The sequence below is a fragment of the Balaenoptera acutorostrata genome, chromosome 6, assembly GCF_949987535.1.
Source record: "Balaenoptera acutorostrata chromosome 6, mBalAcu1.1, whole genome shotgun sequence".
Lineage (NCBI taxonomy): Eukaryota > Metazoa > Chordata > Mammalia > Artiodactyla > Balaenopteridae > Balaenoptera > Balaenoptera acutorostrata.
In genome coordinates, this window is record NC_080069.1 from 16,114,488 (window position 1) to 16,142,149 (window position 27,662).

General features: G+C 54.1%; 2 protein-coding genes across 10 annotated transcripts in view; one reads left to right on the forward strand and one right to left on the reverse strand.

Annotated features, from left to right (window-relative positions):
* BIN3 (bridging integrator 3) overlaps positions 1 to 11,709 on the forward strand; it is a 47,464-nt gene extending 35,755 nt beyond the window's left edge. For 3 of the 4 annotated variants that reach the window (XM_007167859.2, XM_028163000.2, XM_028163001.2), the window contains 5 exons: positions 183 to 319; positions 1,214 to 1,254; positions 7,825 to 7,966; positions 8,179 to 8,313; positions 10,845 to 11,709. In XM_007167859.2, the coding sequence (XP_007167921.1) occupies positions 183 to 319; positions 1,214 to 1,254; positions 7,825 to 7,966; positions 8,179 to 8,313; positions 10,845 to 10,991 (602 nt within the window). In that variant the 3' untranslated portion in view covers positions 10,992 to 11,709. The remainder of the gene's footprint in view (positions 1 to 182; positions 320 to 1,213; positions 1,255 to 7,824; positions 7,967 to 8,178; positions 8,314 to 10,844) is intronic. The other variant, XR_449805.2, reaches the window with a different exon arrangement.
* A 235-nt stretch (positions 11,710 to 11,944) lies between these two features.
* On the reverse strand, positions 11,945 to 26,969 carry CCAR2 (cell cycle and apoptosis regulator 2). 6 transcript variants are annotated; one of them, XM_057547623.1, is made up of 21 exons: positions 26,825 to 26,969; positions 25,854 to 25,949; positions 25,492 to 25,583; positions 24,955 to 25,046; positions 24,636 to 24,750; positions 24,364 to 24,493; positions 24,083 to 24,179; positions 19,609 to 19,728; positions 17,667 to 17,889; positions 17,467 to 17,580; positions 17,007 to 17,170; positions 16,366 to 16,537; positions 16,047 to 16,277; positions 15,723 to 15,941; positions 14,936 to 15,080; positions 14,731 to 14,810; positions 13,910 to 14,056; positions 13,635 to 13,746; positions 13,356 to 13,544; positions 13,006 to 13,211; positions 11,945 to 12,778 (listed from the first exon to the last, which is right to left on the reverse strand). In XM_057547623.1, the coding sequence occupies exons 2-21, from the start codon at positions 25,909 to 25,911 to the stop codon at positions 12,734 to 12,736; spliced, it is 2,751 nt and encodes a 916-aa protein (XP_057403606.1). In that variant the 5' UTR covers positions 25,912 to 25,949; positions 26,825 to 26,969; the 3' UTR covers positions 11,945 to 12,733. The 6 variants fall into 6 exon arrangements, with proteins under 6 accessions (XP_057403606.1, XP_057403605.1, XP_057403603.1 ...); XM_057547622.1 differs by having other exon boundaries at positions 14,731 to 14,813; XM_057547620.1 differs by having other exon boundaries at positions 13,356 to 13,746; positions 16,375 to 16,537.
* Between the last annotated feature and the right edge of the window lie 693 nt (positions 26,970 to 27,662).

Below are 27,662 nucleotides of genomic sequence, written 5' to 3' on the forward strand. Positions count from 1 at the left end.
ACATTACACCATAAGGACTGGTGTCTTGTGCCTCTGGGGTACTGTGTAGTTTATGGCCTGTGGCCATGGATATGGAGGTCGTCCGGGTGCAGGCCTCTGGCCCCAAGGACGACAGGGAGTCCTGAGGACAAGACCTTGAAGTCTGCCCTGTCATTGGTTCACTGAGCTTTGACTTCTTACAGCCATGTCCAAATCCGCTGTGAAGATATCCTTGGACTTGCTCTCCAATCCCCTCTGCGAGCAAGACCAGGACTTTCTGAACATGGTGACAGCCCTGGACACGGCCATGAAGCGGATGGATGCCTTCAACCAGGAAAAGGTGACTGGGGTCTTGGTCTCCCCCTCCTCGAGGCTTCTGTCTGGGTGGAGCGCCGCATGGAGTCCTTATCGGTGCTGGGTCTCCTCTCTGGACACCTGCGTGTCCCAGCCCTGTGAGCTCTCGCCTGGCCGCCCTGCCCCCGCACCGGCTGCTTCCCGTGGCTCCCACGAGCTCACGTCACTCACGTGAGGCCACGAGGGAGACTCAGGCCAGCTCTGCCCACCCACGCCTGTAGCCCCTCAGACTTGCCCGCCCAGCCTCCTCACTGAGCAAGGCCATCGTCGGCTTCACAGGATGAGAACTGACCTGGGACAAGGCCGGTGCTCCTTGTCACCCTTCAGGCTCCCTGGTTGTCATCTCTGCCTCACTCCAGTGGCAGTTAGGGGTGTCTCCTCCCTGCCTGGGGCTCTCGGGGTACCCCTGTCCTGTCCCCTTTCTCTTCTCAGGAACTTGGAGCCTCCCCTTTTGGGAAGAGTCTGGCTTCCCCCCAGTTTTTGTTTGTTTTTTTTTTAATTTATTTTTGGCTGTGTCAGGTCTTCATTGCTGCTCGCGGGCTTTCTCTAGTTGTGGCGAGCGGGGGGGCCACTCTTCGTTGCAGTGCACGGGCTTCTCATTGCGGTGGCTTCTCTTGTTGCGGAGCACGGGCTCTAGGCACGTGGGCCTCAGTAGTTGTGGCACACGAGCTCAGTAGTTGTGGCTTGCAAGCTCTAGTAGTTGTGGCACCTCAGTAGTTGTGGCACCTGGGCTTAGTTGCTCCGTGGCATGTGGGATCTTCCCGGACCAGGGCTCGAACCCGTGTCCCCTGCATTGGCAGGCAGATTCTTAACCCCTGCACCACCAGGGAAGCCCTGGCTTCCCCCCAATTTTGACGCCATCGGGTTTTTCTTTTGACAGGTGAACCAGATACAAAAGACTGTGATTGAACCCTTAAAAAAGTGAGTAAAGGTCATCGGGGGGACCACAGGCCTGAGGGCAGTTGCTGGAAAGGCAGGTCAACCAGCCACTTGGGGACCGAATATCATTTCTGGCAGCCTGTCCCGAGACTCACACGGGGTGGACAGGAGCCTCCAGGGGACACCGGCTCCCTGATCTGTGGCCCTGGCGTTGACCCTCCCCGTAGCTCCAGAGCACCCGCCTGGCCAGGCGCGCTCAGTGGCGGCAGGGCCTGTCTGATCCTCCACAGTGGCCGGCTGGTGCTCCTGTGGTCATTCTGCCATTGTCCCTTTGTTCCTGACCGAGAACCAGTGGGACCAGGGCTTGTGGAGTTAAGCTAGCAGAGATCTTGGCCGGGCCTCCACGGAGATGAGTGAGGCCTTTCATCTCGCTCAGCCGGGTTGGGAGAAGCAGCTGCCTGCCACACTCGGCTTTTGAAGCTGGGGGTGGGGGGGGCGCGCGGGGGGGCTGGGGGGGCCGCACACGGGGAAGGGCGCTGCAGCAGGGTCCCAGCCTGGGAAGGTCCCCCGACTCATGACCTGCCAGGGTCAGAAATTCTGTGAGACTCATCTTCTGTCCAGCAGGCTCTGGTCAGTGATCAGACAGGATTATTCCCCGGGTCCCCTAGGGGGGCGGCGCTGGGCGGGAGACAGGCAGGAACGTTGCCTTGAAGCTCCCGAATCACTTCATCTTCCTCCCTGGCCTCTCCCAGCTCGGCTCCGGCCTAAAGAGGCTCCCGCTCCAGCCCAGCAGCTGCACTTTATTACCTCTTCCGTGGTGGTCCCTGGCAGTTGCCTCACCAGGACCTGGGTAATGAGGCTGTGCTAATTACCATGAGGCCTGGATCAGGGCCCGGAGGGCGATGAAGAGAGCAGGTTTTGATCCTCTGGCCCCTGGTGTTCAGGTTGTTGAGCTCTTGTTCCCTGTTCAGGTCCAAGGGGTGGGGTTAGGGAAAGCTCTTTCTAAGCTGGGCTGTCTGGAGGCTCAGCCGTGGAGGGCAGGCAGAACCTGGCCTGCAGGGATTTCTCCCCGCTCCTGCCCTGGGCCCCTGTCCCCAGCCCCTGCTCGGCCCCAGGTCGCAGGGTCATGTGAGGAGCAGGGTGCTGAGGAAGCCAGTAGCTCAGGAGGGAGGCGTCGGAAGGAGCTCCACTGCTTGTAGCTCTGTGACCCTGTCTCCAGGCCTGAGGGTTCAGAGCTGGGTGGGAAGGACCCCGAGCCGAGCAGACCCTGCCCACGGGGGTCCCAGGGGCTGCCACGGAGGCTGCCGTGGACACCCACGGCCGGCCGAGCTAGGCAGGGGACACCGGCCCAGAGAACTGGGGGACTGACTTCCGCCTTGATTTCACCACCACTGAGGCGGGCTTGAAATCTGATGCCTGGCTTCTGGAGCCAAATGGAGAGAAATCCCGGCTGCTTCCCACCACTCCAGCCACCCACCACCTGCCAGGAAGGTGGGTGAGTGGCCGAGGGGATGGGCACCATCTCCGCAGCAGATCCGCTGACCTCTGCCCGAGCCCCCCCAGGCCTGCCTGCCTGCCTGCCCGGCTGGCTTCTCTGCACCCGTGGCCGACATGCGATCTCCCCCAGCCACATAAACCCAGCACTGCCTGTTGCCGCCGCTCGCCAGGAGAGAAGCTCCCAGGGACCCCAGCACCGGAAACAGGAAACTGCAGCTTTCCTGTCCTCTGATGAGGAACATTGCCACATGGCCACCCCACCGCCCCCGGCCTCCCCCCAGGGGGCTCGGCCTCTAATCCCCCAGTCTCTGGGCCGTGTTCACATGGTGGGATGGGGATGCTTTCAATTTCCCTTTCCTGGTGGGTGGAAGATCCCGGCTGTGTGGGCACAGATTGAGGAATGGCAGGCATTCCCCACCAGGGCCGGCTGCTCGCAGCCCACCTCCCAGCCAGCCTCCCTCCCTCCCCCTTTCCCTCTGCCTCTCGCTGCCTCTTCACCCCACGCTTACCCTGAGGAGCCAGCCTTTTGCTGTGCCACCTTAGGGCAGGCAAGAAACGGGCCGAGCTTCAGGAGCGCCTGGGGTAGGCCCAGCCCTGTCCTCCCTTCTCTGCGATTCAGACTTTAGGAGCTTAGGATGTAGCGCAGAAGCCATGCGGCGTCCCCCGAGAAACGGACCAGAACGATAACGGCCGAGGCGGGGCAGTGCAGTGGAGTGGGGAGAACCCTGAACGGGCCAGGCCTGTGCCTCCAAGTCTCTTCCCCTTCTGCGGAAGCGGGAGCAGAGCTGAACTCTCGAAATGGCAGAGCCGGGCACTTCCCTGAGCGGAGAGGGAGGTATCGTGGGCTGGAGTGGCGCTGTATGTGGAGGGCAGAGTCCCTCCTGGGGTCCTGGCCCAGGGACTCCCATGTGCCCCTCACCACTAATTATCAGGGGGATGCCGGGCACTGAGCAGAGAGGCTCTGGGCCCGCAGCCTTGCTCCTTCGTGGCAGCCCCATAAAAGTGCAGACTTGGTGCCCCAGGAAGAGCTAGATTACCCCATCCTTGTCAGGTCAAGTCAGCAGGTACCCTGTCGGGTCCCAGGGGCATGTCTGGGAGGGGCCCGGGCTCTGGGGACCAGCCTATGCTTGTCCTTGCCTCCCTGCAGCTTCCCTGCCCTGATGAGAAGGTAGGGGGAGCACTAAAACACCCCACACGAGGAGGGGTGTCTGCTGCCAGGAGCCCCTTTCCCCGAACAGCACCCTGGTGTTTATACCCCCCGGCACGTGGAGCTGGCAGAGTTCTTCCTGTTACTTCTAAGTGGAAAACGAGGCGGTGTGGCCTCAGCGGGGCAGTGACCTGAGCCAGGGATTACAGAGTTCTGGTCCCCGCCCCCCTTTTGTCAGCTACCTTCGATTACACTGCCTCATCTCCCCTGCCTGACCTTAGCTTCCCTGCTTTACTGTGAGAAGGGCTTGACACCTACCCCGGCGGTTCCGAGGCCCAGGGCCCAAGGAGTCACGTCCCTCGGCAGCGCGGACATGGAGCTGAGCCCTCCGAGGCCTCTGGGTTCAGCTGAGGGTGCTGTCTGCCGTGGGAGGTGGAAGTCAGCGTGCTGAAGAAAGTTTCCCTCGGGCCTCACAGAGCAGCAGCTTCCTCCCCCAAGAGGATACGTGGCCTTGCTTCCGGAAGGCTGAAGGTAGTGTCCTGTGGACACACCCGTCCCCTGAGGTTGCCTGGAAATCGGTCAGCCCTGGATCCATGCCTTCTCCCCCTCGGCTCAGGACCTGCCCTGGGGCTGGATTTCTGCATCCTCTGTAGGCCAGCCCAGTCCTAGCATGTGGTAGTCAGCCTTGCCATTGTATCCGACCCTGGCCCTGGAGATAAAGCCGAGTGGACAACGGGGGGGAAGAGGGTTAGGAGCACTGGTCCAAGTGCTGCCGGGGTCAGAGTATCGAGAGCTGCTTGACCACCCACGGGCTGACGCCCGTGCCGAGCTGTAGAACACCCCGCACGTTCCTTCCTTACTCGTGCTGCCCTCCTCCCCAGGACAGGATGGCGCCCCGGCAGAGGCGAGGAAACTCTGCCTGCCACTCCCCGCCTGCCTCGTCCTTGTCCTGTCGCTGAGCCCACCCCCACCCAGCACCTCCCAGGCAGCCAGCAAGGGGGAGCGGAGGCTGGGGCACTGGGGCCACCCGAGCCGCGGGTGTTGCACACAAGAGAATCGGGGTGGCTGCCGGCGGCCCTCGTCCAGTTGGGGTGCAGGGGGAGGTGGCATGGCGGCTTCCCAGGCCCAAGTGCACCTGCTCCCCTGAGCCACATGCCTCTCCGCCGGGAGGGAGAGGGGCTCACCCAGCATCTGAGACCCCGTCGTAGCACTGCCTGAGGCAAAAGCAGTGAAGTGAGTCCAGCTCCCCCGGAGGGTCTCAGCCGTCCCAGGTGTGTTCAGCCCTACCCCAGGGGGACCTTGTGTCTTGGGGGTGGCTGGTCCAGTTTGCAGAGCACCGAGTAGGCCTGCGTCTTCTGCCCGGCAGAGCAGTCATTCAGGTGTTGATTTGATTGCAGTGCACAGGGGCCTGCGACTGAGGATTCAGAGAAGCATGGGTGGTCTGGCCCGCGTTAGCATCTCCAGCTACGTAGTGAGCCCATTACGGACACCCAGAAAGTGAGAAGAATCTGCTTTAGTGGCCTTTCTATCTGTTTCATCAAACTCTGCTGCCTGGGCCTATAGCTTTGTTTGGGGCATTATGCGTCAGTCAAGTTTCTATCCTCTGTTCTCTGGCAGAGGTGTTCATTACTCTTGTGTCACGTGGACTATCTATCTATCTATCTATCTATTTATTTATTTATTGCTGTGTTGGGTCTTCGTTTCTGTGCGAGGGCTTTCTCCAGTTGCGGCGAGCGGGGGCCACTCTTCATCGCGGTGCACGGGCCTCTCACTGTTGCGGCCTCTCCCGTTGCGGAGCACAGGCTCCAGACGCGCAGGCTCAGTAGTTGTGGCTCACGGGCTTAGTTGCTCCATGGCATGTGGGATCTTCCCATACCAGGGCTCGAACCCGTGTCCCCTGCATTAGCAGGCAGATTCTCAACCACTGCGCCACCAGGGAAGCCCCTGGACTCTTGATTTGTTGAGGCTTTTTCCTGCCCCATCTTTCATCTTCTCTGAGTTGCTCTGGGAAGAACCGGCTCTGCTCCTGGTCCTGGGTCTCCCTCTGTGTGCTTCGCAATCCCCCCGAATAACCACTGCGCCGTCACCTCGGCTTGAGGCCGGAGCTCCACCGGCCACTCGGGCTCCCAGCTGCGAGGTAGATGCACCAGCCCCTTGGGCTTTGTGTTCAAGGAAGCTGCCCCATCTTCTGTCCAGTTCCAGAAAACCTGCTTGCAGGCTGGCCTGGCCTCCTCCCACACTCGTTAGTCAAGGAGAATGCAGCATTCCTGCCTGGGATGCGGTCCTGCCCTGGGTCCACCCCAAGACTGTGTTGCCCTTCCCAGTCAAAGAGGATCCTAGTCACAAAGGTTATGCCCACGGTGCCAGGAATGCCAGAGCCTCTGCCGCTGCTCTTTCTGAACAGCCACCCTAGCATTGCCCTGTGGTTCTTTTAGTCCTGGTGGGGCAGGAAGAGCTCCTTCCATCGTTCTCCTCAAACATTTGGTTTGACGGTTTGGCCGTTTCAACAGTAGAACATGAGGATTCCTGTTTTTCCGGCAGAGTTGGTAGAAAAGGCTGGGAGTAGCTTGTCGTCATTTTATTGGAGTATAGTCAATTTACAAGGTTGTCTTAGTTTCGGGTGTACAGCAAAGTGATTCCGTTTTTTATATATAGTTATAGATATATATACACATGTATATACATGTATATATATGTATATATACAGGTGTGTATACATGCCTATGTATATGTGTATGTATATATATATATGTATTCTTCTTCAGATTCTTTTCTGTTATAGGTGATTATAAGATATTGAATATAGTTCCCTGGGCTATATAGTAGGACCTTGTTGCTCATCTGTTTTATATATAGCAGTGTGTATCTGTTAATCCCAAACTCCTAATTTATCATTTATCCCTCCCCCCCTCTTTTCCCCTTTGGTGACTGCAAGTTTGTTTTCTATGTCTGTGAGTCTGTTTCTGTTTTGTAAATAAGTTCATTTGTGTCATATTTTAGATTCTACATATAAGTGATATCATATGATACTTGTCTTTCTATGTCTGGCTTACTTCACTTAGTATCATAATCTCCAGGTCCATCGTCTTGCTGCAAATGGCATCACTTCACTCGTTTTTAATGGCTGAGTAATATGGGAGTAGGTTTCGGTTGCAGGTCTGTCACCTGCTGTTGGCAGCATGAGGTGGTAGGGAGGTGCCAGAGGGAGGGCTGGGACGCTGGAGTTATCTTCTGGACCGTCACTACCTAATTGTGACCTTGGACAAGTCGTGTCATCTCCCTGGTCTCAGTTTTTTCACTTTTTTAATGGAAGATGTTGGACAGAAGCTTGATCTCCCAGCTTTTCTGATACCAGTCCTCAGAGCGGCTGCCCTTGGCCTAGCTCCCGGAACACCCCCGGGTCCCCGGGTCCGGGCCCACTCCCAAGGGGTGCTGCCTCCATCTGCTCAAATGGCTTCCTGAGCTCTGTCCACCCCTATTCCTTCGGGATTGTCCAGAGAGCTCTCCTGGCTCTGCTAGCTCATCTGTCTTTTGTTTCTTCTGAGATGCCTGATGCTAATTAATAGAACCTTAATCTTTTTGTACCAGGTCAAAAAATTAAAAAAAAGACTCCAAGGAGTCTTCCGCTCCTCCATGCTGTAGCACAGGTCTCTGAAATGTGGGGTGGGGGCTAAAGGGCAGTGGCAGCATCAGTGGCATCATGCATGCATGACCTGCTGAGTCTTACCCAGGTCAGTGGAGCCACCCTTACCGTGTCTTCCTTCCCCTGGCCTTACCCCGAGGCGACATTCTCAGCCTGTGCCCCACCAAGGCCAGGGCCCCGTCTATCTTGTTCACAACAAGATCCCCAAGATCTAGAACAGAGTCTGGCGCTTGGTAGGCGCTCGATACGTATTTCTGAATGAGGGGTGAGCTGCCAGCCTGCAGCTCCAGGAACAGGCCCGTCTCCAACCCGCTGTGTCCGGCAGGTTTGGCAGTGTCTTCCCGAGCCTCAACATGGCGGTGAAACGGCGGGAGCAGGCCTTGCAGGACTACAGGAGGTTGCAGGCCAAGGTGGAGAAGTACGAGGAGAAGGAGAAGACAGGGCCGGTGCTGGCCAAACTCCACCAGGTACCGGGGAGAAGGGGCTGGGGCTGGACAGGGGGCCGCGTGGTCCCACCAAGCAGGTTCCTCCTTCACCCAGGGGCCAAGACACCAGATGTCCTGACCCCCCCGCCACACACACACACACACCACCTCCACCCCCACCCCGTCCCCCGTGCCCCAGTCAGGAAGCTGGATGAGCCAGCGAGAGCTGTGACACCCAGGGTCTTGCCCCTCAGGCCCGAGAAGAGCTTCGGCCCGTGCGGGATGACTTTGAGGCCAAGAACAAGCAGCTCCTGGATGAGATGCCGCGGTTCTACAGCAGCCGACTGGACTACTTCCAGCCCAGCTTTGAGTCCCTGATCCGCGCACAGGTGAGGCCGCTGGCAGCCCGCAGGATGGCCCAACACTTCTCCCCTCGGGAGGCAGTCACGGGCTTTGGAGGCCACCTCATGCCAGCCCCGCCCTGCTCCCCACACCAGAAGCGGGGCTCAGCCACTCTCTGCCCCCAGCCCCGCCCCCGAGGGAGGAATGCAGGGCGCCCCGGTTGTGGGCTGGAATTCCTGTTTCTGTTCCTCCGCTGCTCTGGTTAATCCCAACTTTCTCACGAGGTCCCTTGTCGTCCAAGAGTTCTTCGCTGAAGTTCTCTCTCCACGAGCAGCAGGAGGAGACCAGGCCGCACCCCCAGCGCCTCACCCTGATGGGCAGGTCAGGGACGGGGCCACAGGTGAAGGCCTTTTTCCGAGGACCCTGCACCCCCTCCCCTCCCTAGTTAGTCGTTCTCTTTTGGTGGAAGACTAGGGGGTGTCTTGACTTTTAGCGACCCTTGGAGGGGTCCCTAAGCCTCGGCGAGAGCCATGCTCAGGGCCCCCGCCTGGGTGCCAGGCCGTGGTGCATCTTCCAGCGGAAAGGCAGGCCCACTCGGCTTGGGCGCGGGTGGACACGTGCACCGCGGAAGCACCGGGGCCGAGATCCCATGCCTCCTGCTACTCAGAGGTGTAGAGACCAAGTGTGGCTGCTGCCCTCCTTCCCCCTCCCCCATGTTCTTCAAGCCCTTAGCAGGGAGTATTCTCCCCATCTGTAAAACGGAAAAGGTTGAGGTGCCAAAACCAAGAGGTCTTCTCCACGTGGGACCCACGCCCCCTGCCAGGTGACTGCAGGTGCTCAGCATTCTGCCACCTTCCCCACCGGGTAACAAAGCTGAAGGCTCAACATGTCCCCATCTGCCTCCAGCCTGCCTCGGCGCTGGGCCTGGGTGTCTGGCGCCCTCCAGTGGGCACTCTCGTTCTTGCAGAGTCCACAATCACAGATAGCCAGGAAAAGCCTGATTCCTGCCTCGAGCCTGCGTCTTCAGAGAACACCAAACCCCATGGGAATCATGGGATCAGGACACTTGGGATCAGGACCCCTGAGCAGGATTGATGTTGGAGCCGGGACTTGTTAGTGACCGTGTCCCCAGGGGCTCAGGGAAAACGAGGCAGAGAGCTACGTGCATAGGGACGTGAAGGTTCCCACGCTTGCCCCCAGAGCACTGCCCCTGGAGGTGCGGGCTTCCTTCCAGCAGCTTCGCCCTGGGCCGGGGACGGTGTGTTTCAGGAGACCTGTGACTTCCCTGTCCTGTGCCGCTGCTCCCAGACCCGCAGCCACCTGCCCTGCCCCCTCCACCCTGTTGCTCGCAGGAGACAGCTCCAGGCTGCCCAGGTTGGGAGCCAGGGATGCCCTGTAACCAGGCAGCAGGGTGGCGGAGGGCTGTTTACTGCCTCGTCAGCGCCAGCCTCCCCCTGCCGCGGCTGCTGCTGCCATTAGTCACTGGAGAAGTGAGCATTCCTAGTGACTCAGCCTGCGCAGTGCGGCTCAGGGCAGGGAGCTGGGGGGAGGGGGGCCCTCCCGCTCCCTCCCCCAGCACTAGCCGGGGCCCGTCCCCTCAGGTGAAGACAGTGTTTGGAGACCTTGATTTAGCTCCCCCTCAGCCCAGCTGTGGGAGTGTGGAAGACATGGCCTGGCCTGGCCAATAACGGCACTCCAGGTTTCTAGAGAAGGAGAGTTCCTTCTCCCCAGAGACAACTCGGAGCTGGAGATGGTAACACTTAGGGGTGTTTGAGTGGTGTGGAACACTTTCTTGAAAGTACATGACTTCATTTGGTCGTGAGGTGGAGACTGAGGCAGAAATGGTCCCTGCCCTCCTCCCCTGGGCCTGCTCAGCCCTCAGCCATCTGAGGGCTGCTGATGGGTCCCCCCATTCCTCGGCCTGCCCCCGCCTCGTTCCTGTGCGCCTCTCCCATCCCACCTCTGGTGCCTGTGCAGAGGGAAACAGGGAAGTGAGCCTGGCCTCTGGGCCCTGCTTTCCTGGCTCTGCAGCTAAGGCAGTGATTGGTGGTGGGATGAGCTGGGAAGGGACGGAGGCTAGAACCGTGTTCCCTCTCTCACCTTTACTTCTAAGGCTGGCCCAGGGCTTTGGGAGCTGTTGTGCCCTCTCCCACGGATGAGAGCTTCTCCTAGCTTCTGTAAAGCAGTTAGCCCCTCATTGCAGGGCCTGACTCACTGGCGCCCCCAGGACCCGCCAAGAATCCACCCACACGCCCCAGCCCTTCCCCCTCAGCTGCTTGGAGAGCTCGAAGGCAGAGCCCCCCCCACCTCCACCTCACCAAGGACCTGTCGCTCCCTCTGCTACCCAGGCAGTGGGCAGTGAACGTTCCTGAAGGAGCCGGGGCTGTGGCTGCCACGCAGCTCAAGGGGAGGGGCGGTGGTGGAGGGAAGAGTGGAGTCCAGCCCTGCGCTCTGCCTCCCACAGGCTCCGGCCCTCCGCCCATCCACCCGCCGTGCCCCCGGGGGGGGGGGGGGGCGTGCCGCGGGGCCTGGTACCCTGGAGCCCACCACCGCCGACCTCCTCCTGCTCCCACCCCAGGTCGTGTACTACTCGGAAATGCACAAGATCTTCGGAGACCTGACCCAGCAGCTTGCCCAGCCCGGCCGTCCTGACGAGCAGCGGGAGCGGGAGAACGAGGCCAGACTGAGCGAGCTCCGAGCCCTCTCCATCGTGGCCGATGACTGAGCCTGGCCCTCGGAAGACTCTGGAACACAAGGTCTCTCTAGCCTACGCTTTACGAGCTCAGGCTCGGGCATCAGGCAGCAAAGGGCCCTTGCCTGGGAGAAGGGATAGCGGCAGCTCCTGCTCCACCACCCCAGCCCTTGGGAACGAGCCTGGCACCAGGAGCCCCGAGCAGGCTCTCGCCTCCCCAGTCATAGCAAGAACCCACAGACAGGTAAGCAGTGTAGACTGTCTTAGTCCCTAAAGAACCGTCCAAAGTGCATCCTGGCCTAGGGCCAGAGCCTGGGCTCTTGTCTGCTCCCTTGAGGTCTTAGCCTGGCTTGCACGGTTGGGATCACGTCTACCTCCAAAAGGGCCACCCTGGGGAGTCACCCACCCTTGCTGCCTTTTCACCTCAGACTCGCCTTTTCTGGGAGAGGCCTCGACACTGACCTGGGCAACGTGAAAGCCACGGTCTCCCAGCCGCAACGGGCCCCTCACCCCAGCCTCTCGGCAAGACAGCGGCCGGCTCTGCCCACTTCTAGACTTTGGGTCAACTGCAGGGCAGAGCCCCAAGTCTTGCAGCTTCCCTAGGAAGCTGGGACTCAACGCTTGTCAACAGCCTACCCCACAAAATGTCACAGACCGAGTCAGGCCTCACAGCGACAACAGTGGGTTTATGTCTCACCTGATTATTTGGGATTTTATTTTTCCAAGTAAAGTTTTCAATAAAATGTCTGTATATTGTTGTGCTGTAACTAAAGAGAGGAGGGGAGGAGCCACCCCAAGTCCTTCCCAGACCCTGCTGCAGCCCCTCTCCCGAGCAGCAGGCAGCAGAGCCCAGAGCTGCATCCCCCCCCCCCACCCTCCGGAGGTGACACCTGCTTCGAGCAGAGGCTGCGCTGAGGGTTGGGAGGAGGGTGGAGCACAGGCAGACCTAGAAGAGGGGCGAGGGGAGAGTTACGGAGGACACTTAGTTTGTTTTGACTTTGGTTTATTTAAAAAACAAAAAGCCAAAAAAAAAAAAAAAAACAGAACACTTTATATACAAAGTCAAACTGAAACCACGGATTATGGAAAGAGGCGAGACTTATGGGGAACAGGGAAAAGGCTGGGCCAGAGCCAATACCACATTCTGAACACGGGGAGCCAGGGAAAAGAGGTGCTGGTTTCTTCTGGCAAGTCTGGGGTGGCTGGAACACAGTGTTCACTGGCAAACACTGCCCAACGCTGAACGCTCGCTAGCACTGACTGACTCCGTTCCTGCGGTGGCCGCGGGAGACCCTTCCCCCCAGAACCTGCTCCTGTAACCTGGCAGGATTTGTGCCATCCAGAGGAAGGGGCTCTTACCCCCAGCCAGCTTCCACGTCTGCTTCTTCAGTTTATTGGCATCAGACCTTATGACAGACTCAAAAAGCCTTTTCCTCCCGTCTTATTCTAAACTGGAAGAGGACAGGAGAAAGCACAAGACGAAAGGGCCCCAGGAGGAATCCCAAGGTAGAGGGCAAAATGACATTCGAGGGGTGCAGAAGATGTTGGATTTAGTTGCAAGTGGAACCGGCTTCCTCACTCATCCGTCCCACACGGCACAGACAGACCCCACCCTGACGGCCTGAGCTCCTCTACAGAGGCCGAGCGCAGGGGTCAGCCACCCCTGCCTATGGCTCCCAGGTCCTGCTCCAGCTTCTTTCTAGAACCAAAAGGGCTCTAACTTCAGCAGGCTCCATCGCTGACCTCACAGGATGGCAGCTCCTGCACCAGGCCCCTCAGTTGCTAGGTGCTGGCTCCTCCTTCTCTACCCAGCTGTCTGCCTGTTTGAAACAGATGTAACGAGAATCGGGACTCAGAGGAAGGGCCGAGATCCGAGGACTACTGAGCACTTCCTCCTGGGAGACTCCAGGGTGCCAGCTGCTGACTGATCGATTCCATAAGAAACTAGCGGATGGAGGCGGAGGCAAGGCGAACCTGGGCCCGGCCACGTGCCGGCTGCCCTGACCCAGCCTCCCCGCCCGGCGGCCGGCTCTCCCAGGAGGCTCACCTTTTCAACCATCCGCTGCACCTCAAGCTGCAGGGGGGTCAGGCGCCTTCGGAACTCCTGTAGCAGCCGCTGAAACTGGTGCTTCTGTCGCTCCGCCGTCCGGGCCGTCTCCTCAGCCTCGGCCAGCCGGGTTCTCAGTTCCTGCATCTCTGCGGCCAGTGTCTTATTCGTCACTTCAGTGGCTGAGAAGCGGTTATGGCTCTCCTCTGGCGGGGGAAGACAGGAAAGACTGCCAAGCTAAGGAGGGGAGCGTAGGGCGAGAGGCCTCCGGGCCTGAGGGGCGGGCCTCCCGCTCGTCTCCTCGCATCTGCGCCCCGCCGCGACAGGCCCCCGCGCCGCCAGCCACTCACCCAGCTTCAGCTCCAGTGTGTGAATCTTGTTCTCCAGGTAGAGCCGCCCGCTGTCCTGCTGCTCCGCACGCTGCAGCAGGTTCCCCACGTTGATGAGGCTGCCGTTGTGGGACACCAGGCCCTTGTGCTCCACAGGGGCAGCGCCCGGCTTGGCACTCTTCCCGGGAGGAGGAAGCAGGTCCAGGTTTCCTAGAAGGGCCGTGAAAAGACTCAGGGACGGTCCCGGGAGAAAGCAGCCTGCTCCGCCGTCCCCAGAAGGCCGCAGAGCACAGTACGCACCGAAGAGCACCTCCTCAGGGAGCCCCCCGTCCGGGCCCTCCGGGCGGCTGTACTGAAGGCTCCGATACTGGCAGATGTTCTGGGCCACCACTCTGCTGACCAGCTGTTTGGCCTGTAGGAAGCACACACCCAAGATGCCCACGGATGAGAAGGTGCAAGTCCCCCCACAATGCCGTGCAAGAAACCTAGAACCACAGCATCCCGAGCCGCGCACGCACACAAGGATGTCGGGCGAGGCATCTCAGAGAGGCCTAGGGCGGGGCATGAGAAGGCACCTGCTCTGCGCTGAGCCGGAGCCCAAGGGTAAGCAGGATCCTCTCCAAGTCTCGCCGATGCAAGTAGCCACACCAGTTGGCATCAAAGAAGACGAAAGCAAGAAGACAGTCCAGAGGGAGCACAGGAGAGGGGTCCAGCTCCTTGGGCTAAAAGAGAAACAAGGATGAACAGGATTTACAAACAGGTCCCTTGATGCTAAATCACCCAGGACGAAGCCCTTATAAAATCTAGCCGCTTGATATTAAAATGGATAACCAACAAGGACCTACTGTATATAGCACAGGGAATTCTGCTCAATGTTATGTGGCAGCCTGGATGGGAGGGGAGTTTGGGGGAGAATGGATACATGTACATGTATGGCTGAGTCCCTTTGCTGTGCACCTGAAACTACCACAACATTGTTAATCGGCTATACTCCAACATCAAAAGAAAAGTCTAAAAAAAAAAAAAAAATTAAGCAGCTTGGCTGACACACTCACACCCTTCCAGTTAAGAGACCTGACCCTGGGCCAGGCAAGTCCCTTGGCCTGTAACCAAAGGCCTCTTTGGGGCACTTTCGCCCCAGGGGCTGTCACATACAGATGAACCTTGGGTGCTCCCAGGTCAGACAGCTCGCTCAGATCCGCCCTGATGGAGATACCAAAGTGCTCTCCTCGGTCCTACGAGCATGCCATCCCATAAGCTAAGAACCACCTTTCGTCTTTCGTCAATCAGAAGATGCCAGAGGTCATTTGGGAAAAGCACCCCTTTCCCAGGAGTGAGGCAGAGGCCTTGCTAAGCTTCCCTGTCACTGAGACCCAGAAAGGCACAGAGGTCTCACCATGTCCTGAAGGGATGAGAACTCCATCTCTGACTGATTCGAGGCAACCGACCGGACCTCGGAATCCTCCAGCTTGGCTCCTGCTACAGAAAGCCCGAGATGAACTTGGAGCCGGGAGCACACAGGCCCGGACTGGCTCCACACACAGCCAGAACGGGAGCCACAGAGCCAGGAAGCCGCCAACCGGGGCAGGCGCCAGACATACCGAACTCCTCCTCCCCATCGTCCCTCAGGAGCAGCAGTTCTGGGTCCAGGGCCATCTCACAAAGGTCCTCGGACACCTCGCCCCGGGGCTTCTCTTCTTCCTCTCCCCCAGAAGACGGGGGTTTGGGCAAAAGCCCGTCTTCCTTCTAGGAGAAGCAGACCAAGATGATGCGAGGAACTGCCCCTGTGACTACCACCAATAACAACGGTTAACATCTGTGTGTCAGCCGCGTTCAGGCACCGCGCCGAAGGCACATATGCAACGTCTCATTTGACATACTTCGTTACATGGGGGTCACAGAGCAGACCAGGGCGAGTTCCAGACACCTGGGATTTTCCTCAAGAGTCAATCTCAGTCCCGTAAGAAATTTGTTTACTTGACAGTATTTAGGCAGGAAGAAGACCCACGTGCTTTAGAAATGTTTAAGAAAATGCAGTGTTCTAGTTAACCGTCAGGTAATCAAAACACCCGTACCCATCAAAGCATTCCTATTAATGGAGACTTCGGCGCTGCCGTGTCAACCACGCTTCCCTTCACTGCTCCAGGCCCGCCTCCCTTCTCCCAGGTACACCAACCACCTCTGGGCTGTGTGGCCACGTGGGAGAGTTAAGCGCCCCGCACCTGAGTCACAGCAGGGTCACAGAGCGCGCGCGCGCAGTGAGCGAGGGGTGATGAGAGAAGACCCATAAAGCACTCCGAGCAGCGCTGGTGCCACGCAGCGCCCCAGTTCTGTGCAGCATTACCATGTGCAGCCCCAGTGCCCGTGCACGGGGGCAGAGGTACTCACCGGCGGGGCATCTGACTCGGCAGCTGTGCCCTCACTCTGTACCTCATCCTTGGACTCCTTGGCCTCCTCCTTGACTGCTTCTTCCTCCTTGGCCGCCTCCTCCTTCTCAGGTTCAGGTGCGGCCACGACCTTTTCAGGAAGGCTCAGCAGCATCTTATAAATCCTATAGCCAAAATCCCTCTGCAGCATCTCCAGAAACAGCTCAGCCAACACCATCACCTGGTGGAAGAGGCAACAAGGGGTCACGAGCATCAAAAAATGGGGTGTTCCAAACCCCGCCATCCTACACGCCCTGCCCCACAGCCCCCAGACTCCTACACCTACCTCAAAAGAGATCCTTTCTTTTGGCCTCCGGTCCTCCACGATACTATGGATGGACAGGTTTACACAGCTGGGGCGTGCCATGACAGCAGGTTCTAGAGGGGGTGGAGGGGCCTCTGGGAGATCGGTGTCCATTTCCTGCTGTGCAGTGACCTCCGGATTCTCTGCATTCTGTTTAGAGGTGTCTGCTGCCTGCTCTGATGCATCAGCTGCCTGTTCTGTAGGCTCTGTTTCCTGTGACGAAAAGTCAAGAGCTATGACCAAGTGGGTCCAGGGGTTGGGGCCCCTACTTTCCCCACGTGTTCGTAAGGCTCAGCCTCACCACTGGCACCTCCTGGGGCGGGGGAGCTGCCTCTGCAGCTTTCTGCTGGCACAGGGCCTCCCACTCTTCCAAAGTAGGCATGATGGTCCAGATGTCCGGCAGGTACACCACCACGGTCTGAAGCCGCCTCGGGGGTCCCAGCTGCAGGTACTGAAACTCAGCAAAGCGCCACCTGCTCACAGCAAAAGGAAAAATGCAGTACTGACCCACGACATTCGTGAGGGCTTCAGTTTCCAATCAGCATTTAATGAACACATAACTGTGTGCCAAGCTCTGACAGTACAGAAATAAAAGATATAGACCAAGTCCTCAAGAAATGGTTAGTCAGTGGGGAGAGACAAGGAAGCAGACAATTACTATCCGAGGTGCCATGGCAACAAGGAGGAGCACGGAATGTGGCTGGGGGGGCCCACATCTGACGAGCCTTGGAGGGTCAGCTGGCCTTCAACACACTTACACACCCCTCGCCGTGCTCACGACCACGGCGACCACTGCGAGGGCTGGAGGGAGGGGGTGATGTGCAGGGACTAGGGGACAGACGGGAACTAACAGGTCAGAAAGGCCCAGCAGAAGCCTGGCTCCCTGCCGGGTCTCGCCAACTCCCTGGGCAGCCACAGACAACAGCTCGGGCAGCCACTCACCACTTGGTGCAGGCACTCAAGTCGATGCCGGTCTGGGCTTGCGCGCAGCGGATGGCGGTGCGGACCAGCACCTGCGGGTCGCCCTTGGGGTCGAGGCCGTCCAGAGAAGGAGACCACTCGCCCCCCACCAACACTACCTCCTCTTCTTTCTGGCCCAGCAAAAACTGCAAAAAGAGACCAGGGGTAAGAAACGAAAAACCAATCACGTGGGTCTCCCACAGGGAGGCAACCTGCCGCCGGTGGGGAACAAAGGGTCTGCCACACTGGGGGCGGGAGGGGTATCTCTACCCGTGAATGTGAACCCCACTTAATTCTGATAAGAAAGAACATCTCTCAGCCACGCTGTCCTCCTGGTAAAACGACGGGTATCTCAGCCCCGGAACCCCATTTCTCTGAGTTCCTGAGCAGGAACCGAACATCGTCAGTGAGCGAGTCTTGCCCCCTGGGCTCCAGCTCTTACTTTAATTTGCTTCAGAGGATGTTCTGGCGTCTCCCTTGGCTCAGCCACATCATCCACGAAGAGCATGCAACAGCGATACAATTCCTCCAGACCCGGGGAAGAGAGCAGCAGTACCTGGTAGGGACGGCAGAAAGGAGACACTCGAGAGCTTTCTCAGCCTCCAACAACGGGACAAAGAGGCAGGACCCCAGCCAACTCACCTTGGAACTGTAAGCAGGGTCACTGTCTGTGGGCGCGGGCTCAGCACCAGCGTCTGGAGCTGCCTCCTTCTCAGAAGATGCCTGGATGCGGCTTGGATGATGGAGGGAGAAGGGCTGGCTCAGAGGGAAGGCCGACAGCCAGCTCAGATGCACAGCCAGAAAATCTGAGGGAACCAGCAGGGTACGGTAACGGCGCTGGAGTTCTAAGAAGTCACAGGTGGGGCTATGGGAAGTAAGCAAGGAATTCCAGATTGAGCAAAGACAATTATTTTTAAAAATGGAACCATAAAAGACTTGAAAGGAAAAGGGAGCAGATTATTTTATAATCTGAGAAAAGAAGAGCTTTCTAAGTAAGACACTTCTGAAAAGATAAAAATGGATCAGACTTGACCACTAAAATGTTACAACCTCTAGTGGCAAAATAAAGTCAATCTGGGGAAGGAAAAAAAAAAGACATCTGCAATATGTGACAGAGAAAAGGGTCACTGTCTTAATATAAAAGGAACCCACAAGTCACTAACAGAGTTCACAAGTCTAAGAGAAAACTGGAAAAACTGACAGCAACAGATAACTTAGAAAAAGAAATGAGACTTAGAAGCTCATGAAAATATGCTCAATCTCACTCATAATTAAATTCAAATCAGGGTATCACTCTTCACCTATCAGACCGACAAAGATCACAAAGCTGGATAACACAGCGTTGGCAACGGCTGGGGTGCAAGAGCCTCACACCTCGTGTGAGAACGTAAGCCGACACCGCCTCCGTGAGAGGCCTGGCAGTATCTGTCAAGGCTGACAGCCCTGTGAGCCAGCTACTCCATTTCTAGGAATTGAGCTCAATAAAATGCTTGCACCTGTCCACGCAGATGTATAGAGAAGGATGTTTATTATTACAACAATGTTTAGGATAATTAAAGACTAAAAATGGAGAACTGGTTAAATAAATTCTGGTCCATCCATTTAGTAGAATGCTGTGCAGTTGCTAAAAAGAATGAGATCAGTCTAATAAACTTTAATGTGGAATAAATTCCAAGACAAGTGAAAAAGCAAAGTACTGAACGGTATGTACAATAGGTTTCCAGTTGTGTTTTAAAAAAAAAAAAACAGCTGTGTGTGTGTGGCTAATTGTTAGCAGTCGTGTTCTGACCACATGAGGAGGCTCTATATTCACCCCTCCAGTGGTGATCATGTGGGGACCAGTATCTCATCAGATTAACCTTGGGAGGCAGGTGGGTCAGCATGGAGAATAAGAGGCCCTGCCTGGGCCTGGGGAGAGGAAGCGGTGACAGGGGAAGAGCAGTGGCAGCCCTCCTTCCCTGCCATCTTGAGGAGGAGGTGCCAGGAGGCTGCCCTCACCTCAGCTCAGACTTAGGTGGACTTGGCTTTGGGGCCTTATCTCTAATACAGCAGCTGGAGCCCTGCATCTCCCCTGCTAGATGGAATCTGGAATTGCTCATCTACCTCTCAGTCAGTCAGTTTCTACGTGTGAGAAGTAAGCTTGTGGGCCAGTGACCTCATACATGCTGTAGCACTTAAAAAATAATTTAGAGCTTCCCTGGGAAACCAGTCCCAGGGTTCCTATGACCCACAATTTCTACCTGACTTATAACTGGTATTGGGTACCTGGATTTTGATTGATTAGCCTTAATTATAGCCTGGCCTAACAATTTCTGGTGATCAAGTCATAAAGTTCTATCAAGGGCACCCATGTCAGTGGTGCTATGCTGGTCAGAACTTGAGATTTTGAAGTAAAAAATCTGTCACATTAAAAAACAAAAATGAAACAAAAAGGTCATGAGCGCGCTCGCGCGCACACACACACACACACACACACACACACACACACACACACACACACTCTTACTCCCAGACTATATCTCACTCACACAAGAAACTGTTACCAGCTACAAGTCTCACCCCCCACCCCAGCCTCACCACTCACCTGTCCACAGTGTAGGGAGTGAGATGGACTCGGTAAGGAGGCAGGTCATGCCTTGGTTTCTTAGCACCCCAAGGCTCTCCACCAGCCCGCTGTTTGCGTTTCTTGGAGTCATAGTCATCGCTGGAGGTTGATCCATTACCAGAAGGAAGAGACCACACTGTTACATACAGATTCAGCACAAACTGGCCTAAAAAGAACTAGAAACAATCTGAATCCCCAACTTTAAAGACATGGATAAAGAAGCCATGCTAACAGTCATATACGAGTGTTATAAAAGACATTAAGATGGATATTTAAATGCTTTTAATAACACAGAAAACCATTCATGTTAAACAAAAAGAATTATATGGAACACTATATATACAGTAGTGCCTCAAATGTGCCAAAAAAGCTTTAAAAAGAAATAAAATATTAATGGTGGATACCTCTGACAGATGAAGGTGATGAGTAATTTTCTTATATTTAATATAATTTTTTGAAATGAGAAAAAGAATGTAACTGGTTTTTTCATCAAGATACAGATACATATGGCACCATGCTATAGGTTCTGTCAAGTTTCATTGAAAGAGACAGTTCTGGTAAAAACCCTTAACACTACACATAGAGTCATAAAAATACTGCAACCCTTTGATCCGGTAATTTCACTCTTAAAAATTTATCCCAAGGAAGTTAATTCAGAAGAAGAAAAAAGGTTATATATAGTAGAAAAAATTCAAGCCGAGTAAGAAAACCACGTGTGGGACTTCCCTGGTGGCACAGTGGTTAAGAATCTATCTGCCAATGCAGGGGACACGGGTTCGAGCCCTGGTCCGGGAAGATCCCACATGCCACGGAGCAGCTAAGTCCATCTGCCACAACTACTGAGCCTGCGCTCTAGAGCCCGCGTGCCACAACTACTGAAGCCCCTGCGCCTAGAGCCCGTGCTCCACAACAAGAGAAGCCACCACAATGAGAAGCCCGCGCACCGCAACGAGGAGTAGCCCCCGCTCGCCACAACTAGAGAAAGCCCGGGTGCAGCAACGAAGATCCAACACAGCCAAAAATAAAATAAATAAATAAATTTATATATAAAAAAAGAAAACCACGTGTGTATCTAGCAATCCGGAATTTTTATAGTAAATAAGTAATCATACAGCCATTAAAACAATTATGAGGATTACAGTGCAATATGGAACAGATGTTCGATAAGAACGTATAAAAAAATCTGAACTCAAAGATTTAAATTTTTTAAAAAGTATGCATATATATAGATAAAGACTAGAAAAGAACATGGGGGGAAAAAGTGGCAGAAAGTAAATTTGCTTTTCAAAATTATTTTCTAAAGGTCTTTAAGAATGATTACCTTGGGGATGGGGTGGAAGATAACGGTAAGAGATTAAGAGGTACAAACTACTATGTACAAAATAAATAAGATACAAAGGTGTAATGCACAGCACAGGGAATACAGCCAACATTTTATAACTTTAAATGGAGTACAACTGCTATGTTGTACACCTGGAACTAATACAATATTGTAAATCAACTATACTTTAAAAGTTTTTAAATGGTTACCTTTAAAGGGAAAGAGGAAATGATATATTTTTATAGTATTTTTAACTTTATAGAATAGCATGCACTACTTTATACATTTTTGTAATAAATCACTTATTATAGTATCACTATGTTATGGGGGCAATAAATAAAAATAATAGAAGAGAAAAAACCTTTAGACCATTATAAAATGCCAGACTGATAAGGGGAAAAAACCCCCATGTCTCACAAGGGAAATAAAATCCATTGTCAATTCTTCGTGCTGAGGTAATGCCGAGTTGATTATATTTACCAGAAGGTGTCTACTCTTTCCCTTTAGACCTGCCTGGGTTGTTTCCCTAGTCATCACACCCCTGCGTAACAAACTTGATTATATTTAACACAAAGTTTTTCTTCTTTTCTCGTATTTCTGCCTGGGTAATTTCCTTGTTCATAGCATCTCCCTCCAAAAGCTGCCTTCTAATTCTTGCCCTTGTGGGATGTCAGTGCTTCTGTGTCTGTAACAGAAGAACTGTTCCAAAGTCATTTTGACAACTCTCTTCAGCTCACCCATGACTGAAGTGAACTCTTCAGTAAATGCTGTCAACCTCAAGTTAAAGTGGATGTTCCACTGAATCCTGTAAACTCAACGACCAGTTTTCTCCCCTTATTGTGAATTGTCAGGAACAGGTTATAAGGCATGACCAGTGGAAGCCATCTCCGTAACCTCAGCAGGATACTGAGATGGTATATCCAGCTGGATAGCCCTGTCTAAAAACCGCAGTAGTTTAGCATTAGCAATCCAAAGGAGACAGTTTCCTGCCTCCCAAAACCTGAAGTTCAAAATAAAACCTGGTTTCCAGTCAAACGCTAACATGGGTGACTCCATTATAAATTGTTGTTCCCCCTCAGGGTGACCTCATTCCTACTGCCCCCTTTGCAGAATGACTCTGCAAATTCTCTCTACTGACTGATGGTAATATCTCCCTCCCAATGGTCATGTCTCCTTTCTCGAGAAGCCATGACACTGAAGCATTATGGCCAAAGTAACAGAACACAGGTCTTGCACGGGGCTTGGCATGTCCAGGACAATCAAATGCAACTGGCTATATAGAAAGGCTGAATGTGAACCTAAAGCAGAAAGTCAGTAGCAGCCACTGATTTCCACCCAGGCTACATTATCCCTGAGGGCACCTGCTGTGATTTTGAGCTACATTATCCCTGAAGGCACCTGCTGTGATTTTGAATGAAGCCTTTAATAAACTCACAGAATGTGAGAGGTGGAAAGTCCTTGGAAATTTTGAAGACCAAGAAGATGGGTGTATGCAAAACGTATACCAGTAACTTGAGAATGAAAGAGTGTTTCAAGCAGAGACACTGTGGAAAACAATCCTACACAATCAAAGCTTTCCCGCCTCCTTAGTGTTCACATGACCTATCCCGAGGGAACTAACAGTAGCTTCAGCACAGAGACTAGCTACATCACTTTGCCTAAACTTTTTCTCTGAGGAACTCCATGCTCCTTTTACATGTTCTCAGTGGACTGCATTCTCAGCCCTTACCATGTAATAATCTACTGGCCTCTGGGATAGGGGGCTGTTTCCTTCTCAGAACAGTTCTCATTTCAAAGAGAACTAGAACATGAGAACGCTTTCTAGAGTGATGGAAATGTTCTATATCTTAATAGGGGTGAGAGTTACACAGGATTTTCCATTTGTCAAAACTGTCCATCTAAGATTTGTGCACATCAACCTAAATAAATTTTACCTTAAAAAAAAAAAATCAAGTACAAGGCAGGGAGTAGATGAAAAAGAATGGCAGATACTGATACTTGTTTAAGCTGGGTGATGGATATATGAAGGTTCATCATCCTTTTTTACTTACTATGCTTATACTTGAAATTTTTCATAATAAAAACTTACAACGAAGACGGACAGAACTAGAACAAGTCTTAAGCAAACTAGTCTAGAGCGTAACCCCCAGGGATATAAACAAACACTTTTAGGGAGAGAGTAAGGCAGGATAAGGAACATGTGAGCCAGAGAGAACAGGAAGCGTGCTCCTGGCAGTCCCCAACGCTCACAGATGACACAGGATGGCCTGGGATGCCCCAAAGGCCCAAATCCACCACGCCTGCTCCACACAAGGCCATGTCTGCATGTCCACGGCACAGACCTGGATTTCTGGGCAGAGTGCAACATACACAGTCTATCACACCACTGAACTGTACAGTGTATTTAAAGAAACACGTTTGATACTAAGAATTAAATTATGCACTGGAGGAAACTAAAAGACAAAACAAACGCACAAACATAAAAAAACAGAAACAGACTCACAGGTATAGAGAACATACTGGTGGTCACTAGAGGGGAGGAGGCTGGGGGGAATGGGCAAAATAGGTGAAGAGGTATTAAGAAGTACAAACTTCCAGTTATAAAACAAGTCATGGGGATGTAGCATACAGCATAGAGGATATACTCAATACTATAGTAATAACTTTGTATGGTGACAGATGGTAACTAGCTATTGTGGTGATCACCTTGTAATATATAAAAGTATCCAATCTACTGGTATAATATTGTAAATTATGCTTCAATTTAAAAAATATACTGCAAAGTTACTTTTTTTGGACAATTACTATTTTCTTGATAGTTTTGATTCTTGGTGTCTCAATCTTATGCACGAGAAATAAAAAGGAAAATTATATATTAAAAAATTCAATGTGATACTTTGAAAAATGAATTACACCAAATCCCTACTTGCTGAACCAGCTTATAAAGTTCTGATATTTGTACATACATCTCAATGTGTCAGCCTATGTCAGGGTAAAGGGACTAGGATCTAGTTGTAGAAAGAGAATGTTAGTGTCAACAGGTGGCAACAAAAAAAAAAAAAAAAAAAGGACATTCTCTTAGAGGCAAATAAAATAAAACACCTTTCCTTTCCTGCTTGATCATCCTCTTACCTTCGGCCCGGATCCAATCGTCCATGAGGGCCCCGAGCAGGAAATCTGTTCAGGTGGCTCAGATGAAGTGTATGGGATGTTTGGAAGAGACTCAGAGCTGCAGAAAGGAAATGGCTGGTGACTCAAAACCCCTAAATATTTGCCCAACTTTCCTGTCCCTTTCTTCCAGTGCATGAAATACCCACATCTATTCTAAGAGCAGCAACCTAACAGTTACAAGTCCATTCATCCCGAGTACCCCATAAAGCCACACCCCCAATATCCATGCCACTGGTACTCACGCTTCTGAGGAAAGAGTGGGGGAATCCGGTGAGGCTGGAAGATCAGCTGGGGCTGAGCTCCCAGAATCCCTTGCTTCTGGCCCAGGGCTGCCACATGTAGAAGGGGAGGTGCTGGGGACTTCAGCAGGGGCTGCAGGACAGTAACCAGGAAATTCAGGGCATCCCATAGCTGACCTGCTCACTACCTTGGAAAGATGCAGCCCCAACCCCTTGACCAAAGTAAGGTTCCCTCCCACCCCTTTCCAATAAACATGCCAAGGAGAGATGAATACCTGGTTGGAGAGCGTTTGCACCTTGACAGCATTCCAGGGCACTGCCTGGCCTGGGTTGTATGCAGCCTTCACCAGCACCTTCTCACCCAGCTGGGGCAGCCGGCCCTTCACCACACTGCCAGCACACAAGCCAGGAGACCCAGTCAGGAGAGAAACCCTGGCCAAGCCACCCTGACTGTCCCTATGAGGCCCTTCCCATCAAGATTTCTCACACTTTGCATAACAACAGCAAAGCAATGGCATTATAGGGGACCCACCAGCATGGTGACAGAACTGAATCCAATAAGCATTTCCAGAAGGCGATCAGCCTCAAGCCTACCTTAGCTGAAAAAAGACCTCTTCATCCACCACCCCAAAGTAGTCATGCAAACTGGTAACAATGCCAGTGAAGACCCGCTGCTTCTCTCCACCCTATAAGAGAAGAGTGCAGTTTAAAGGTAATAGGGAGCATTTGTCCATGCTCTGCCATTAGCATCTCATCTTCATCCACCCCGCCCCACCCCCAGCTCAATCAGAGTACTGCATGGAGATTCCCATGGAAGGAAGCATACATATAGAAGGAAGCATATGTACAGTGGACATAATCAATCTACTGGGGGGGAGTCATGCTGACTCTTGGGTCATTAGTTTCTTCTAGGATTTCCAGTTCTTTAATTCCAAGAAGCACCCCAGAGAGCTCCCTAGAGCCAGAACCTAGGACTCCCCAGTCACAGATGTCTAGTCGCCTCTGGACGGGCCGAGGACAGGAGTGTCAGGAAGGATGAACACTGTGATGTAAGAATGAAAGCATCGGGCAACCACGCATGCCGGGGTAGTCCCGAGTGCCGGAACTCACTAGATAGGATGCCCAACCTACCTGAAGGTGCCTGGCATTTTGGGACAGGTCTGTGGCCACAGGAGGAGTGAGCAAACCAGGAGGAGGACCCAGAAGAGACGTTGAAGCTGCGCCTATTGGGACACAGAAGCAATCCAGAAACTGCACCTACCATCTTAAGCACTAGATTCAGCTAGAGGAAATGGTAAACCCAAAGAGCAAAGTGGATCCAAGTATGTCCCACACAGGGTTTCGCTGACAACTACTGTGGTCATGTTTTTTCCTAAGAAAAGTCAGCAGCAAATTGCACTCCACCAGGGAAACCCCAAAAGCCACATTTTGAAAGACTAACTCCAAAACACACACTTCCCAGTACTAGGCCAGGTAGAGATAAAGGTGATCACCTGAGAAGTTGCGTCCCCCTGGTAGTGGGTTGATCCGCTGGCGCTTAAACTGGGACATTGGGAATGCTGTCCTCTTTCAGAGTCTTGGGGGGAAACCTTCAATCAGAAAAGAAATAAATTAACAGCTCATAGGGAAATTTTCCATCTACCCCAAAAAAGGAACAAAGGATCTTAAGGAAAATGGGGAGATGGATACTGAGAATAAAAAGAGGAGACGGATGGTGAGAATGTGAAGAGGAGCAGGAAATGGAGAAATTACAATGTTTCAGTCTGCCCTCACGATAATCTAGTGGTGGGTGATACTGTTATGCTCTTTCAACGAAAAGGAAACTGAAGCTCGGAGGGACTGAGACTTGCCCGAGGCCACAGAACCAGGTAGGTACAAAACCAGGACTCACACCCAGATCTCCCGACAACTTAGAGCTCCTCTCACTATGCCACGCCACCCTCAGATGGTTGGGGAGAGTGGAGGGTTGGAAAGAGCCCCGATGACATTCATTCATTCAATGCATCCGCCAAAGAGCTCCACGCAAGGCCCGGAAAAATGGAGGAGGCTGCTGCCGGAGAGGAGATGGTGTGGGCCCTCTCCCCGGAAGCCCGGCCCGTTGTTCCCCGGACGGGCGGGTGAGAAGACAGCTCCGTGGCCCGGCCGAACGCGAATCCGGCTGCGCGCCCGCCCTCTTGCTCCCGCGCTCCCCGGCCCTCGGCTCCCGCCTCAGCAGCCGCCGGCGCCGGGTCTCCCGGGCCGGGCCGCGGCCAGGCCACCGTGGGAGGACGAAGGCGCGCGGCTTCTCCTCCTCCTCCCGCCCGCCCCCAGGGCCGAGGCCGTTGCCAGGGAGACGGAACTTGCAGGCCGAAGGGGGGCTCGGCCCCTTCCGCGCCCGGTTCATCTTCGAGGCCCGGCCCTCGCAGCCCCTCGGCCAGGGGAGGGGCGAAGAGGCAGAGGGGCGGCGGAAGGCCCCCCAACCCACCTGCGGGCCAGGGCCGCGACACCGGGGGGACAAAGACACCCGGAACCACCACAGCCGCTGCTGCTGCCGCCACCGGAAACGCCTCTCCGGAAACGCGACCACTGGTCGGAAGCTGCCTCTCTCCCGGATATAGTCCCTCCCTCCTCTCCACTGACCTCTCCCTTCCCCCACCCCGGCCTGCCATCCCGCTCCAACTGTGGAGCGGAAGTGCGCTTTCCCCGATCGGATGCGCGTTAGGAAGCCGCGCCTCAGTGGTGTCCTCTCTTACGTGTCCCATTAGAAAAGCAGGCTTCGGAGAATTGGTTCCTGGTCCCAAGACTGCTGGAGCTGGAGCCCCAAACATAAGGGAGCACCTATGCCTCATTCTGGCAGATCCCAAGACCGCAGCAGCAAGAGAACCAGCTGACTGGAGGAGGAGGAGGAGGAGAAGGAGGAGGAGGATGAGAACCAGCTGACCTCCTCCTGACTGGAGGAGGAGGATGCATGATCAGTGGCCATTTCCAGAAGACATCCCTGTGTCTGATTCAACCATCCCTAGCCCTGCCCTTCTGTTGATGGCACACCCCTCCACACACACCTCCTGGGTACCTGCAGGAGACTAAACTTTCCCCCTTTCTCAATTAACAAAGAGCTAGGAACCTAATAGGCTATGTAGTAAGATAAACCTCCACAATATTTAGGTATACATTTACAAAGAGTTCTCACAGTCATTTCCTTTAGTCCTCACATCAACCCTTGGGGGATAAGGAGGTCAGGAATTAGTGTCCTAATTCTCAGCTATGAAACCTGAGAGACTTCAATGAAATGACTTGCTCAAAGTCTTGCCGCTAATCACTGG